Source organism: Ictalurus punctatus, chromosome 13, assembly GCF_001660625.3.
Source record: "Ictalurus punctatus breed USDA103 chromosome 13, Coco_2.0, whole genome shotgun sequence".
NCBI lineage: Eukaryota > Metazoa > Chordata > Actinopteri > Siluriformes > Ictaluridae > Ictalurus > Ictalurus punctatus.
In genome coordinates, this window is record NC_030428.2 from 10,646,184 (window position 1) to 10,663,458 (window position 17,275).

The 17,275-nt window shown below is 40.5% G+C and overlaps 1 protein-coding gene across 2 annotated transcripts in view; it reads right to left on the reverse strand.

Annotated features, from left to right (window-relative positions):
• LOC108274021 (growth arrest-specific protein 7) overlaps window positions 1-17,275 on the reverse strand; it is a 46,008-nt gene that overhangs the window by 12,682 nt on the left and 16,051 nt on the right. The window contains exons 4-8 of one of the 2 annotated variants that reach the window (XM_017483792.3): window positions 14,011-14,096; window positions 11,561-11,611; window positions 3,584-3,676; window positions 2,144-2,259; window positions 880-954 (exon numbers count right to left, since the gene is read on the reverse strand). In XM_017483792.3, coding sequence (XP_017339281.1) covers window positions 880-954; window positions 2,144-2,259; window positions 3,584-3,676; window positions 11,561-11,611; window positions 14,011-14,096 — 421 coding nt within the window. The remainder of the gene's footprint in view (window positions 1-879; window positions 955-2,143; window positions 2,260-3,583; window positions 3,677-11,560; window positions 11,612-14,010; window positions 14,097-17,275) is intronic. The other variant, XM_017483793.3, reaches the window with a different exon arrangement.

Below are 17,275 nucleotides of genomic sequence, written 5' to 3' on the forward strand. Positions count from 1 at the left end.
TAGGTGTATGTAAACTTTTGGTCTCAACTGTATCGTGATATGTAGTGGCAGCTGTGGCTCAGGTGGTAGAGCGGGTTGTCCACTAATCGTAGGGTTGGTGGTTCAATTCCCGGCCCACGTGACTCCACATGCTGAAGTGTCCTTGGGCGAGACTCTGAACACAAATTGCTCCCGATGGCAAACTAGCGCCTTGCATAGCAGCTGTGCTACCGTTGGTGTGTAAGAGTGTGTGTGAATGAGAACCAGTGTAAAGCGCTTTGTAGAACTGCTATGGTTAAAAAAGTGCTACATAAGTGCAAACCAATGATGATAATATTAATCCTACATTGGTTAGGTATGGGCTGCATTTGTTTACAGCCAAACTGCAGATGCTGGCACCTCTGGACGTACATGTACAGTAATTCATACGCTTTCCATATTTCATGTTTAATCCTGCAGATTAATGGATTACCTAGCACAACAACAGATGTCCCATTGCTACACTCAAACAGCGTACAGCTCAGATGTATTTCTGGAATGTAAGCAATGTGCACTTCATAGCGTAGGATGTAATTTGTAATGTGTGGACAAAGTGAAAACTATAATCATACACTCAGGAATTTAGAGTATTATGCATCCAGGATATGTGCAGGGAAATACCACGATTGGAATTTCTAAGAGTTGTTTTTTTGGTGTTGAACAGTCTGTATGTATGTGACTGGCTGAAGTAAAGGAGCACTAGACCATTGGGTATTGGTCCCTTTAAAAGAGTTCCATACGGCGTGAAGTCATTACATCACACCCAGTTGAGGTTACTCTGTGTCACTCTGTGTGTTTTAACTACCGTGAAGGAAACCCCTCGCCGCTTTACCTACTGAGCTGCTACAGATGAACACTTACCCTTCCTCCTGAGCTGCTAGAGGGATCTGAGAAAGTTTCAAGAGATTCTTGGCGTACTCTTCTTCAATCTTGATCCTTAAGTAGAAAAAGAAAAACATATTTTTTTTTAGCATGTAGCAAAACTGTAATACAGTCACCATGGGTCTGATTTTAGTCATTTTACTACATCTGTGTCTAGCAATTCTCATGATGAGGTCATTTAATGCACTGCTTGTCCTCTAGCTGACCGCCATCATTCCCCCTTTGAGGAAAATGGGAAAGTGGTCGACTGTGTTTGACCCCTTATATCACATTCCTCCTAAGAGCAGATCTTTCCCAGATCATTTCTCTCAGCTGCTGGCTTGTGCAGTACACAGGGCAAACAGAAAAGGTTTAATTAAAGGAGTTCATTTAGCCTGCCTGTTAAAGTCCTAAGTATTGCTGGCTCTACTGTCTAAAACATTTTATTATTCAGTGAATAAATACGTTATTGAAAGTTACGTGACAAAAAAAACAAACAAAAACACACTAGAAAGACTTTCTAGACCGAAATCTGAATATGCTGACAGGGAGCGTGGATTGAATAGACTACTGTCACAGTTATCAGAAAAGAATACAAAAGACAGCAAGCATGAGTTGTTATTAAACTGAATTGCATAACTGTCCACTCAGCAGGAGGGTTTCCCATTTTTGAAAAGCAAAAAAAAAACCCCAAAACGACTCGTTTTCTGTCGAGAGTTTGCAGAACTTGAACGTCTGTCCTTAATGAAATAGAGGAAACGTCATGTGGTGCTTGTTACTGTTGTGGTTTTCATGGCAACAAAAGAGCAGAACTGTTGTTACACAACCCTGGTTCTACAGAGAATTCTGACGACTTATACTACCCAGATGAAATATCTTTACGGTATCACACAGTTGTGCGACAAAACAACATGGAATTCGATCATAATTCATTGTATGAGGCGTTCACTTATTCCTATAAAAATGAACAAATCAAACAAAAGCAACTGAAATAGCTCAACACAACGAACGCTTCAAGCGGTTTCCCCAAATTCAACTGAAAATGCAACTTATAATGACTTCTCCACTCTCAAAATTATTCAACCCCTTCATGGCAAGCATCTTTAGTACTTAGTAGTGCACCATTTTGCTGTTATGACCTGCTGCAAACGAGATGCATAGCTTCTGGCAGCGTTCACTAGGAATCTTAGCCCATTCCTCATGAGCAGTGGCCTCCAGTTCCAACTGTACATGGACTGAAGCAAGGCTGTGAGATTTGATCTACCTTTCTCTCATAAAGTCAGCCATCTCCTTCTGCATCTGTTTCCCCTTCAACTGTTTCTGCAGTAAGACCTCAAAGCCTGTGATGCTGGCATTCCCCTGTGGGTCTTTTTTGTCTGCCTGCAACAGAAGACAAAACACGAGCGCTGGTAAACATGCCGAGAACCACACTGTCAAATAAAATCAGCAGGAGCGCTGTGACGGAAACAATGTTTTGTCCTGCTTGGAACTTTCTTCGCAGATTCTTAAGGTAGGAATCTGCAGAGACTCTGTGACCTAAATATTAATATGCTTTTACCTCCTGAAGCCGTACAATTACAACAGTGGCATCTAAAAGGAATCTAAGATAAGGTGTATATACACTGATATTTATAACACAGTGCAGCTGAATTCTCAAACCTGATCTGAGAAGGTGTGCATTTTTATTATTATTTTTTTTTTATAGCAGCACGGATAGGACAGTAGTTCCAGCTGTAGCATTAACGATAGGTTAATATTAGAGCGCTCTTTCGATCACCTTTTCGTTTCTATAGTAACTGCTCATACACAAGGACCTGTATCACGAACGCTCCCCATAATAATAGTCCCTAAGACTAATAATAAACAGATTTCAAAATGTTATTGATTAACAAATTGAAATGTAAAATCATTGAGGTGGCGAATTTTTTTTCTTAGGAAACATATATTTATGGAGTCATGGTGCTTTGCAAAGTTTCCCAGCACGGGGAAGTCTTCAGGACAGAGGAGCTTTTCTTTTTTTTTCTTTAGGTAAAATGACAGGCTGCATTTTTGAGAGAGAGAGAGAGGGAGAGGGAGAGAGAGAGGAAGAGATTTGATCAAGCAGCAGAGAAAGAGAGTAGCAGTTGCTGGTGAGGGAACTACTATTTTACATGGATGTAACATGATAAGTGAACACTACTGCGGCCAAAAATGCTTGATTTTGCTGAGGCTTTAAAAAAAATCGCGATGCAACCTGCTGAGTTTTTTATGCTTTATTGCGGTAAATGACTTGAATTGGCCAAATTGCAATCGCACAAAATTGTCTTTCACAGTGATGTTTGTCAGTAAATGGGACTTTTTAGCTATAATCATGTTCGACGCCTGTGAATCGAAGAGGGCTTTGGCTGAATGCGCGATGTGATAAAGTCACATGACGCGTCTTGGCCGAAATCTGCGGAAAATCTGCGGTAGTGTTGAAAAATTGCAAGTTCCTCCGGATATTGCGGAGTTTGCTTGATTTTGCGTTCGGTTCTGAGAGTGAAAATAAAATTGGATAAAAAAAGACACACGACTAGCCATGGACAACTTAATGCACTATGGCATGACTCGAGCATTTTCTATCATATACCTATGGACAAATTTGTATTATTAGTTTTCTATATGTATGTGCAAGAAAACCTCAAGATGATCCAACTCGGAATTCTTGTCACTGCTGTACCCTTACCCAAAAATAATCGCAGTAGCTCCATTCATTTGGTTTGAGCAGTTGCTGTTCGGTGGTGTGTAACAGGAGGGGGAACGTCACGCAGTTGATTTGCTGAGAAAGAGAATCAGACAGACACATCACGTTAGAACAGTCAAGTAAGGGCGGTGCTGTGGATTTGCTGTACATAACAAAAGATTATCCATCCATCCATCCATCTTCTATACCGCTTTAATCCTTTTCAGGGTCACGGGGAAACCTGGAGCCTATCCCAGGGAACAAGGCGGGGTACACCCTGGACATCCGCAGGGCACACTCACACACCCATTCATACACTACGGACACTTTGGACATGCCAGTCAGCCTACCACGCATGTCTTTGGACTGGGGGAGGAAACCGGAGTACCCGGAGGAAACCCCCGCAGCACGGGGAGAACATGCACACACAGGGTCACGGTGGGAATCGGACCCCCGACCCTGGAGGCATGAGGTGAACGTGCTAACCACTAAGCCACCATGAGCCCACATTTAGAGATTATTGTGTAGTTACACCACAGCACTGTAGGACACTCAAATCCGAAGCCTGGATTAATTTTCTATAACAGAAGCTTTGACTGGTAATTAAAATGATAGATCTATATTAACGTGCTCATTCTTATACGTCATTGTTTCTATAGTAACAGCTCGTCCACAGGGATTAGGTGGATAATCTAAACCTAATCATAATCAGACTGAAAAATGTTGTTATTTACAACGAAAAACGTATAATCAGTGATATGGTGAATATTTATTTAGCATTTATGGAAGGAGTGTGTGTGAGTAGCATGACAAGCTGTGTTTCTTTGTCTTTTTAACTACAACAGAGAAAAAAGAGAGGTAAGCGAGGGAACCACTGTTTATAACTGCTCAACGACTATGTAAGTGATAACTTAAGGAGCTAACTTGTTAACATTAAATGTAACTATAAATATATATTTTTTAAAAGCTCAATATGTCATTGATTAATAAAATTAATCACCACTGCTAAATCACTGTAGCATACGAGGAATAAACACACGAGGATGTGCTGTTACAGGAAAACAATCCGAGCGCTATCACACACCATGGCATGGATCCTTTCCGATAACAGCATGCCCCATCATGTTTTGTCAGCTTAACCATCAGCTCAAAGAGACTGCGATATAACAGGTCTACAGAGTTTCACTTCATTTCCACCACTGCAAACAATGACCTTGCACACAATGTTTGATTTCCCAGCTGTGGTTGAAAACATGTTGCCGTTCCATGTGCCAGGATTAGTTTGTATTCTGGACCTAAAGAACGGCGACATACTATCAAACGACCGCATGTCCAATCTTTTTCCCCCTGAGTGTTTTCTATCCTGTAAACATAACTGAGTACTAGTTGCTCTAGTGAACTGTGAACCAGCTCTGTGCCGAGAAGAAAGAGAGAAATCACGTACATGCTGACCCATAGGGCCATGTTGACACCATCTGCAGCAGGATTTTCAGCACCTGATGAGCGATTTTAGCCATTTAGAATCGTTAAACATGTATGTGTGCTTTCTTCCCGTGAGATTTCTTTACACTCATGGCCACCATGCATCTCTATGTGGGCGTTGTATATCGAGCCGTACCCACGCGGCAATCACGTGGCCTTCCTGCACTATACCACAAGAGATACACAAGGAGCGTTCCTCCTTTAAATCTGCCGTCCCTTTCGAAAACAAAATGTGAAAACGTACACAGTGTGTAAATGCAGCTAGTAATCAGCACAGCTCCATGCAGATGCTGCTTGGCTGTGCAATTAACAACATTTAATGCTCCAGGTCCAGTTCCTTCTACATGTGAACGTTATCTAATGAGCTTCATAAGTTCTACATAAATCAACCGCACACAGTGAATGAGCATCATTAATCAACACCTTCCTCAGACGGGCTTTGCAGTGCCCGTTGTCCGCCTCTGAGGCTAAATTTGTTTTGTTTATTCTGCATCTTATGACAATGAGTTCCGTTCTCAGGTTGAATACGGCACACAGTTGTGACAGCAAGACTGACTAATAACAGATGGGCTTCTCACTGCGTGTCTAACAGCAGCTTGCAGCTCCCTGTCTCAGCAGAGCGCTAAACAGAGCAAAAACATCTGCAAGGCACCTGGCCATGTCTAGACTGCTTACATATTAACAATCTGCACATTTTCTTTTCTCAGAGATTAAGTTATAGCTCTTAAATCTAAGGTCCTGATTTACGAAAAGGTTTACGTGTGTAAAAAAAAAAAACAAACAAACAAATAAACATGCAAACTTGATAAGCCACAGCAAAGCATGTGCTGAATATTTATTTTGGCATGTTTCTACCTAAAACTGCAAAATACAGTGTGGTGTCAATGCAAATATGTTAATCTGGCATATACACAGTGATTTAATAAGCCTTAGAGGTATGGACGGTATTTGTTCTTGAAAATCCATATGGCTGAAGAAGAGCAGGTATTATATTTGTCTTAGTCCGTTTCTGCTAAATGATGCCAGAATTATACCTCTCAGTATGTTTTAATAATAAAAGCTGATCAAGATTATACATCGTTTGGTCAAAATGATCAGAAGGTTTCTTAAAATGTTGGATTTCAGTGGAATAAGATATTCGCTGCATGGTGCAAACCTAATGGGGCCGCCTCACAGCTCCAGGGTCCTCGGATCGATCCTGACTCCAGGCTACTGTCTTGCAGAGTTTCACGTGGTCTCCACGTGTTCATGCTGATATCCTCCAGGTGCACTGGTTTTCTCCCAACTCCAAACAACATCCTGGATTGGCCCTAGTGCCTGGCATCCCATCACGGGTGTATTCCTATCTCTTTCTCCCCGTATTTACCACAACACTGACCAGAATAAAGCACTTACTGAAGATGAATGAATGAATATTCGCTGCACATTCACAGCTCTGAAGCCAACAACGTTTAAATAGACACTGTGAAAGGGTTTTCGTATTTTCTGACACATCGCACAGCCTTTAAACGACATCACACTGGTAATTACGTCAAGTTCTATTTTCTTTTATTTTTACACTTCCAGGAGCTCTCGAGAACAAATAATACACACAAAAAACTTATTTACATATTATTTCCTCCCTCTACTTTGCATGTGATGTAATTCACACAATTACTCTTTGTTAATCTTCTGCAACACGGCCACTTTTTGCATGCGCAATTTATCCCCTTGCACATGCAAATTAGCCACATTATTTGGGCTCTTAGAGTTTATTTAACTTGCATTTTTAACCCATAAGATTGTTTTTTTTTCTTGCATTATTTTGAATACTTGAAGCAATAAGCTTCTTGGAAATTCTTCGGAATATTGTATTAAATCCGCACTATTTAATACAATTAAGACCTTTCTTGGATAGGCCTTGAGTACAACTAAGTACAACTAGTAAAATTCAACCATGACTGTAAACCTTCACTACAACAATTAGTAAAAAAATAAGAATTGTGCAGTGATTTCACATGTTGGAAAATCCATACATCACTAAAACCCTGGTCTGTGTGTGCTATGCTGTGTACATCTTAACACTAGCAGTATGTCTCAAACTGCTCATAAAACTCTTGCGAACTCTTTCAAAAACTTTTGAGGGAAAAGTCACTGAGCCCTGTGGAATACCTCGAATGCATGGGTGGCTCCTAAAATGTGATCTGAGCTTTGTTTAAGTCATAAAAATAAATATATCGTCTTGGAAAACAACTTGAACAACCCCAGGAGCACAGAGACATTCGGTAATGTCTGTCTAATCCTCCCAGCATTCCACACTAGGCACCCTGATGAGTTAGGCCCAGGGATCTGTGGCCTCACAATAGGAGCTTTATCTGTCTTAACATTAACTCCCAGGCAACTTTGCTGAGAAGAGAGTGAATAAGCTAGCAACGATGGGCTCTCAGAGCTCTCCAAAACAACATGACAAGCTGCTTATCAAAGTCCTCAGTCTGCTCAACCTTGAACAAGAGGATCACACACTTAGCCTAGGCCCATCATATCTGTCAGTCAGAACATGTCAAAAGAAATGATTGAAAGCATGGTGTCTGCAGGTATCCTCAAGTGAAACCCAGAACTTTTTCAGTGGCATTTTGCAGACTAGCAGGGAAAAACAAATAAAGAACTGCAACACCGTACCAGAAGTCACGCCACTGAAATGTGTTACATTTCATAGCATGCAGTGAGTTTCAAAGCTGACAGACATGCGATGTGAGAAAACAGACACTTTTTGAATCGTCTTTATTGATGATTTTCTGTTTCTCAGTGTTCGGTTTAACACAGTCCCCTTATCTCATGCGAGTGATTTCAAGACAGAATTAATCACAGAAAAACACACAAAAATCTCATTTGCATTTGAGACGATTTCATACACGTAATTTGTCAAATGCAAAAAGGACTCACAAAAGGTTCTGCTTTAAATTCATGTCACTGAGTCACACAATCCCGTGGCACTGACTCAGACTGACGTATTGTATGAGACCAAATTAGTTGCAAATCAAACACTAAAGTGTAAAAATCACTGAGTCTATGGAGAAGGTTTAGGCAGCTTTTGCACTTTAACACTGTATTTTAACCCAACCTGGAGATGCATATTATCACATAAAATCTCAGGATCAGCTGAAAATGCTGTCAAGTAAACTTGCTTGAACACGTTCTAAACGGTTTCAAATTTCCCTCATCAGCTCCTACTGGCCCGGACACTTATAAATGACAAAGTCATCAGTCCATGATGTTGGTTCCTTCTGAACTCTACAGGTCTCATGAGTAGAATCATGCTGGCTTTTTTCAAAGGAAACCGATGTCTTATTTCCCTCTAGTTGACATTTTGCTTACTTGAGTCCTACGCTTTTTGAGCTCTCTATCGTGACATCAGAGAAGCTTTAGAGCAACTCCTCTCATGGAATCAGTTCCCTTTTTTATTACTGCATTTAAACAAAACTCGAGCGTTCAGAGAAACTTGTGATTACACATGTAGCAGATGACGTCAAGCCTTTGACTGATCTTTTACTTGTATATTCGTGTATTGCTAAAGTTTACGTTAAGGAGAATATTAGCTAATGCGTCGAGGAAATAACTTCCCTGTTAAAGCCTGTCACAATTATTACATTGTCAAGAAATCTAAGAGGATTGTAATTACTTGAGTTGATTCTGATTTACTTATATGGAAACATGATTGTAAAATCCAACTGTTAGCTATCAGTGAGAACTGTTAGTCAAGCACAATGTATTCGCAAACACAATGTTTAATCTCAGTGAGTTCATCAATACACTAAAATTAAAGCCTTGGATCTATGGACCCTTTGTAAAACTGCATTTTGTTTAGTTTATAGAATTATACAGATAGCTATAATCATACTATACTGTTTATTCTTCAGTAACTAATGTGTTTATTTTAATAAAAAGTTTTATATTGTTGCTATTGTTTGTAGAAGCTCTTTGTCATATGTATGTGCATTATTACACTATTAATGTGTTGTAAGACCAACAGCAAAAGACCAGAGAATTTACTTAAGACTTTAATTAAGACAAATAGTCAGTAGTCAAAATTTTGTGACAGGCCTTTCATTGTCAGGAGTTAAACTGCATAATATAAATAATTCAGAACTTCTCAACCTGTTGTAACTAAAGCCCCCCCCAAAGCCTCCCCTATCAAGTGGCACCCCCTTGTCAAAAACACAAAATAAAAAATATCTATCTATCTATCTATCTATCTATCTATCTATCTATCTATCTATCTATCTATCAAAAACAGATTGTATATTAGGTCATATATAGATAAAATTTTATACAGAATATAGATAATCATAATACTTATGGGGGTGGGGGTACCACTTGATAGGGGAGGCTTGGGGGACTATGCTGGGGTATGTGAAGAAAAGAATTTCACTATGCTGTAATGTATATGGTAAATGGTGCACTTATATAGCGCTTTTATCCAAAGTGCTTTACACTGTGTCTCAGTCACCCATTAACACACACACTCACACACACTGGTAGCAGAGCTGCCATGCAAGGTGCTAACTTGCCATCGGGAGCAACTTTGGGTTCAGCATCTTGCCCAAGGACACTTAGGCATGTGGAGTCATGTGGAGTCATGTGGACCGGGAATCGAACCGCCAACCCTACGATTAGTGGACAACCCGCTCTACCACCTGAGCCCCAGCTGCCCCATATGTGACCAATATATGTGACCAATATATGTGACCAATATTTGAGACCAATAAAGACTTATTATCATTATTCCATTCGTCTTGCGTTCTAAAAAAATTTGCATACGGATGATGTAAATTGGGACGAAGGGCGCGTCTCGTTGTCCATGACGTTGTTAAATCTCCGGCTCTCGGCCTCTCACTGAACAGAGCAGATGCAGAGAGAGGTGTGGGTGCAGCGGGAAAGCAAGACCTCAGGCTTGCAGGACAGTACTGCCGACATTCGGAAACTTGCTAAGGTTTGTCCAAAAAGTCGCTAGATTTGTTGTTAGATGCTTTTTTTTTTTTTTGCAAAAAAGAAAGTCGCTAAAGGGGTCTGAAAAGTCACTAAGTGACAGCTAGATAAATGGCAGGATAAGCTCCACCTCTCTCCAGCAAAAAGAAAATACAGAGGTTGAGGGAACGCGGGGTTTTTCATTTATACACATTCTATTTGAAAAGCAATAAAATACACAGAGTACACAAATGATGACGTCTGTTTTTTTTTTTCTTGAAAACAATTTGCGCCCCCTTCCGATCTCTCCGCGCCCCCTGCCCCCGGGGTTGAGAACCACTGATATAAATCACCTCAAGTGGGTTTGTTGTCATTCCTATGTAACTTTCATAAAACGTAGTTTTGACAGTGTTGTTGTCACGATAGTACGTACACAGCAGTGAGAAAAAATGTGAGTGCAAAATATAAAATAAATACACTAACACTACAAAACAATGCTAATTGGTCTACACTAACAACAGAACAAAGCTCTCTGTTTACAATTCCATCTACGTCCCTATCATCACCTCTGGTTACAAGCTGTGAATACTGAATGAAAGAATAAGGTCATGAGTAGAGGTGGTGGAAATGAGGTTCCTCCACTGGGTTGATGGGCTTACTCTCTGTGATAGGGCAGACCTCATTAGAATTGCTGCTCCACTGAACTAAGAGGTGAGGTGGTTTGGGCACCTTAAAAAGATGACTCCTGGTGGAGCTGTATCAGGCATATCACATTGGACAAGAGACCATATTGTAGACTCAATAACAGCTGGAGAAATTGGGAGTGTCTGGAGATCCCCCAGGAAGACCTGGAATCAATGGCTGAGAATAGACTGACCAGACCAGCTTGCTGCCACTTTGAAAAGTGTAAGGAAAAAGAATGAATGAATGAATGAATAAATGAATGGATGAATAACAGATACATAACTAATCTATGAAATGTCTTTAAACCCCATGTTACCCTCATTTAATTAACCAGCTCCACTGACCTGAATGACCCTGTAAAATTTGCAGTGAACACACACCCACAAGCCCATTCCAAAGAAATGCTTTAAATCAACAGTGCTGTCTCTGTACCTATGGAAAAGAAAGATATACTGCCCCTGTTACCCCTGACACCCCGTGGTTTGCCTCCACTTTGGGCTGAAAGTCAGCACAGATTAGTCCTCACAGAGCTCGTTCCAAGCTCACCGCCGATCGCTTCATACGCAGACTATTCAAACTTTCATTTTTTTCCAACCATATCACAGATCTAGAGCACAAAAACAGATATTTGTTTCAGCACAAACACTGTCTGCCAGAATCTGATACAACTATCAAAACAACCTCGCATTCACTTAAAAAAACCGAGTTGAGATTGAAGAAAGTGAAACTGCAGCTAAACCACCAGATGTACTTGCTCAGTGGGATTTCTGTCCTGGTTTGGCAGCTGCTGCTTATCTCTGTACTGTGCAGGGTGTTATGGGAGTGTGCTGTAGATATCCAGCTGCTGACGCTTTTGTTCGCAACACTCACCGTAACTGAGGTCTTGTGCTCTGTCTTCCTTGGAGATGTGGACACAGGACTCTGGGGGAGGAAACATTATGCATCTTCAACGTCGCTCCTTAAGAGGAATTCAACTTGTGCTTTAAAGTCCTGCCACATGTGTTTTGTTGTTGTTATTGCTGCCATGATGACCACAAGGAGGGGCTGTTATGAGGCGTTTCTGTGATGAACTGTCACAAAGCTGTCATTTTCATCCAAACATTAAAATTCCCAAGCAGTCCAAAGTTTAGGGAAACACTGTTTTATGGTATCCCTTCAAAGAATATGTTTGGTGGGCTGGGATAACCCTTCTATGGCCCTGTTTACACTAGTGCGTTTCCGTTTTAAAACGCATAACTGTTGCTATGGTTATGCCTGTTGTCTACACTACTCCGGCGTTTTCTAGGAGACTTTTGGACCCCGTTTTAGTTTGAAAACTCCGGGCTCGCGTTTCAGTGTAAACAGACCAAAACGAAGACTTTTGGAAACTAAGGCGTGGCTTCGCCCACATTCGCCCCTTGATTGGGTCTTCTGGATCATGGCGTATCCTTCCCTGATTTGTATACACATCAACACGGAGACTGTACCACAAGCTTTGCTGGCTTTGTCGTCATTCTTAGCAGTCATTGTGCAGTTCGATTCTGTATTTTATAATACTGCAGCTGCCTAGATGTGCAAGAGGCGAGCTACGATTAGAGCGATCGGCAACAAATCTCATTTCGAGCGGCGTTAGCCCTACATGGACCGCTGGTTTGGAATAGCAATCAACTTCCTGTTTACACTTGTATCCGCATGCCCAGTGTGCATGAACGGTCACGTGACATGCGTTTTCAGTCGTGTAGTGTGGACGGAGATCGTTTCTGAAACACAGCGGAAATGCCAGTGTGGACGAGGATCGTTTTCATTTTAAAGCGCCGTTTAGAACCCAAAACGCACTAGTGTAAACAGGGCCTATAGAAAATAAACTATATGCAACTTAGTGTAATATTAAATTCGAAAGACTTTCAATAGTACTCATGCTGTAATTGTTTTGGGTTCGGCTTAGCTGCTATTGACCATTCTATTAATAATTCTATGTTCATAAACTCTGTAAGCCACATCCTTTCAGCTGGACATGTTGGCTCAAACCAGTTTTTGGTCTTCTATTAATGCATAAAGTACCTTATGTTGATTTATGGTAAGATTTAGTTGATAGTTGATCATTCAGCAAACAAGGACCAGGGACACATGAATAAATTTTCTAACTGTCTACTATAATCAGTATAGTAGTATAGTTTATACTATAAACTATAATATTCTACTATAATAGATGGACTCATATTTCAGTTCAAGATTTTCTTGAACTGAAATATGAGTCCATCTATTTCAACCACAAGTAAATTTACGCCCGGTTACGCCCCAGAAAGTGAAAAGGGACAAAATTCCATGTCAGTTCAACTATGATGTTAGAGCTTTACAGACAGCTGGTATCTGATTACAGACTGAATTGATTAGGCTTATGTCCGTTTCACTATGGCACATAGATAATCAGCAACTTGATCAAAGGGTGACATTCTGTGTGTGAGAAAATCAGACTTAGCTCAACAAGGATTCATCTTTAAGCAGACTGACTGTTTATACCTCCACATGTTATAAACTGGCTCCTTAAAGAATGTGATCTTTGCGGGAAGCCTAGCTCTAAATGAGTGTAAAAAGTAAATACAAATCTCGAAATCATTTTGGTCAAATATATTCATAAGTTATTAAAATTATATTACAAGCAGAAAAAAAAAAAACAATATTGGCCAAATTTTTTCGTCTTTTTTGCTTTTTTGGCCAGAATTCAGCCGCATCAACATCGGATGGGTTTTCCCAGACCACGTCACATTTTTTAAAATGTTTTCTTTCTTTTTTTTTTTTGGTAAAGCCTCCCTTGGGAAGAATAACAACACTGAGTCTCTTCCTGTCTAAGTTGGAGATATTTATAGAGGATCTTGGACATGCCTTCGTGCTGAACATTTCATACTCCTTTATATTCCTATAGTGTGCTCATGTGGACCGCAATAGACTACGACACAAAAGCATTCCTAATTCTCAAAACTGGACTAAGTGTGCTATTATAATGCGAGAATCAGTACATTATTACCAGGTTTCCCATGGATGTTATGCTAATGCTAACAAAGACTGTGTGGGAGGAAAGGCTAGGCAAGTCATCCTGTTCTATAATAATCTGCATATAAACCAGAGGTTTAGATACTCATGTCTTTAGTGCTTTCAATGTCTGCCTCACAGGTAATCTTTTTCTTTTTTTTTTTTTACTGTGTGTGTGCGCATGTGGAAACAATTTCGTAATATTTCTGAGGACTGATGAAAGACCACTTTCGCAAGTTGCAGCTTAAGCAGAGAAAGATGGTGCCTATGAAGTTAAATAAAGAAGCAGATATCTTGTAGATCAGTCCTACCTGTTGATCTGTGCTGGCCTTCTGTTTTGGTACATGTGACTGCTCTGTCTGATGCAACGGGCCACTGCTGCCATGAAATCCATTCACTGGAAACAGACACAGTGGAAGAAAGTCAGCTTGACAAGCTCAGAAATAAGAAATTAACTATTCATATCATCAGGTTGCTCTTGACTTCAGAAAAAGGTCATGTCCTGGGCGATTGTGATGTCTTGATAGAGTTGCTAAGGAAATGCACAAAATATATATGTATATTCATTACGGAAGGCATGACAACTCCCAAACATGAGTCACGCCAAAAGTGTTTTGAGCAGCACCTTCTTGTGTGTGTGTGTTTGTGGTATTTTTATTCCCTCAACAGTTTCATGGCATCTTCCTGTGCTGAGTTCAATTTCAGCTTCCTTGTCAGTATTTTTAGGACTGAAAGAAAAGCACATGTTTTGATTGTGCTTGATAACACGCCGCTCTATTCTATTATAACAGAAATGTCACCCTCTCAGGGGGCCTTATTTAATTTTCAAAAACCCCACAGAGGACACGGTATACACAGTGGCAATTCGGCAATGAATGGTCAACCAGACATGAGACGGACTTTAGTCTTTTGATCCGATTTCAACACACGAATCAAAGTGCCTGACAAGCACTCGCTTACAAGTGTATGGTGAACCTCATGCTCAATCATGTGAGTCAATAAAGACAACAATACATGCTCACGAATGGTGAAGCCTCTAATAAGACGTCCTTAACGTAGAGATGTCCTCTTCCTGCACACATTTACAGCTTCCTTTCTCCGTTTATATCGAGTGACACTGATCTCTCAGGGCTGTGACTCAATTGCATTAGTTTCTGCACAGCAGTTGCAACATTTTTAATTGCCTGTAAATTATATTATCTCCCCACTACATACAGGAAAGAAAGGTTCCTATTTCCTTCACTTCTTTCTAAATAGACGCTCACTGGCCACTTTATTAGGAACACCTGTAGACCTGCTCATTCATTAACCAATTAGCCAATCATCATCATCATCGTCATCATAATCAGCAGGTCAAGAGCTTCAGTTAATGTCCACATCAAATTTCCTAATGGGGGAAAATGTGATCAGAGTGATTGTGACTGTGGAATGGTTTTTGATGCCAGGCGGGAGGGTTTGAGTATTTCAGAAACTGCTGATCTCCTGGGAATTTCCCTTAGAACAGTCTCAAGAGATTAAACAGAATGAGGTGAAAAGAAAAAAAAAAAAAAACATCCAGTGAGAGCCTGGTCTACAGGTGGAAATGCTTAGTAGATGAGAGATGTCAGATGAGAATGGCAAGACTGGTTAGAGTGGATAGGAAGGCTAGAGTAACTCAAATAAACACTCTTTACAACTGTGGTGAGCAGAAAAGTATCTCAGAATGCACAACACAGATGGGCTACAACAGCAGACAACACACTAGGTTTCACTCCTGTCCGCCAAGAACATTCTACACTGGGTACAGGCTCACCTAAACTAGACAGTCAAAGATTGGATAAGCGTGACTTGGGCTGATGAATGTTCATTTCTGCCAAGGTGAACAGATGGCTGTGTCAGAATTTGTCATCAACAGCATGAATCCATGGACCCAACCTGCCTTGTGTCAACAGTTCAGGCTGGTGGTGGTGTAATGGTGTGGAGGGAATGTTTCTTGGCACACATTGGGCCCCTTACTACCAATCAAGCCTCATCTGAATGCCACAGAGTATTGTTGCTGACTACATGAATTCCTTGATGGCCACAATTTACCCATCTTCTAATGGGTACTTCCAGCATTATAATGCAGCATGTCACAAAGCACAAGTCGTCTCAAACTGCTTTCATGAACACGACAATGAGTTCAGTGTTCTTCGGTTACCTCCCCAGTTTCCAGGTAGAACAGGTGATAAATAGGACGCAATTATGTGATGCAATCATGTTAACATGAACCAGAATCTCAAAGGAATGTTTCTAACACCAGGTGATGGTGGGAAGTATTGCTGCTAAGAACTAAGGCTGTTCTGGGAGTGAGGGGGTGGGGGGGTGTTGGGGAGATGAGTAAGTGTCCTACAAGTATTAGTCCAGTGTTCCTAATAAAGTACACTGATGAGCAGGTCTATATGTGGCTGAAATGATCCTGTCACTGTGCTGGCTCTATTTATGGCATGGTTTGGTAGACCACAGAAGCTTATGCAGAAGTTTAAAATCGAGAGTGTGAATCAAACCTCGGCCATCTTTAGGGACTCACAGTGTGGGTGAGTGTGTGTAGGAGGTTGCTGAATAATAAGAATGAGCGGGAAAGAAGGTTAATACAATGCACTACATTTTACACCACATATTACACTACTATTATCACAGAAATGATGCATTTATTCATGAAAACGTATAAATACAGTCAACTCCAGAATTACTGGCAGCCTTCATGAAAATGAGCAAAACTTAACATATACGGTACAGGACAATGAATAAAACATGCAATGATACTGGCGGCATTATTTCAACACCATATTTTTCAAACGTTTCAAACTAAAGTCTGCTTAAGTAGCGCAATTCTTCTGCAAAACACTAGTTTCAAAACCATTTTTTTAGAGAAACTTCCTCTGTACTGAACAACATCCTTGAGTTTTGAGCCAAAACATTTGGAGACATTTGTCGAGGGAATTCAGGCCACTCCTCCATAAACTGTCCTGCTCGATTCACAACACATCCTTTTAACATGGTTTAGAGCCAGAATGATGATTTGAATGCATGTTTGAGGTCATATCTTTTTGAAACGTACATTTATGGTAGAGACTTAACCTCCTGGCAGAGGCAACCAGGATTTAAGCTTTCCTGGTACGTCATGATATTATGAATATTCTGAAAAGCCTAAGGCCAACCACCAGCAAAACAGCTTCAATGAACAGCCAATGATCCACCACCATATTTTACACCTTATTTTGTGTATAAGGTGTTTATCCTTGTATACAGTCCACTTTGTGTGGATTTGGAGGGGAACCTGGCTGGGAATTCAATGGTCCCAAAGGTGCTTAATTGTATGCAATAGCTTATTTTTGCATTTCAGCAAATATCTTTAATTTCCCCAATGGTGATGGATTTTACAGAACTTACTTAAATTACTCTTTAGTATCAATAATTTTGCCACAAATGCGTTTAAGGGAAAAAATAGTTTGACATGGAATACTTTAGTCATTGTGTGTAATGTTTATTTTTGAGTGTTCCTGCTCTCTTAAACCTGGTTTTCAGCCGATTGCAGGGCAATCCATGACATCAGCG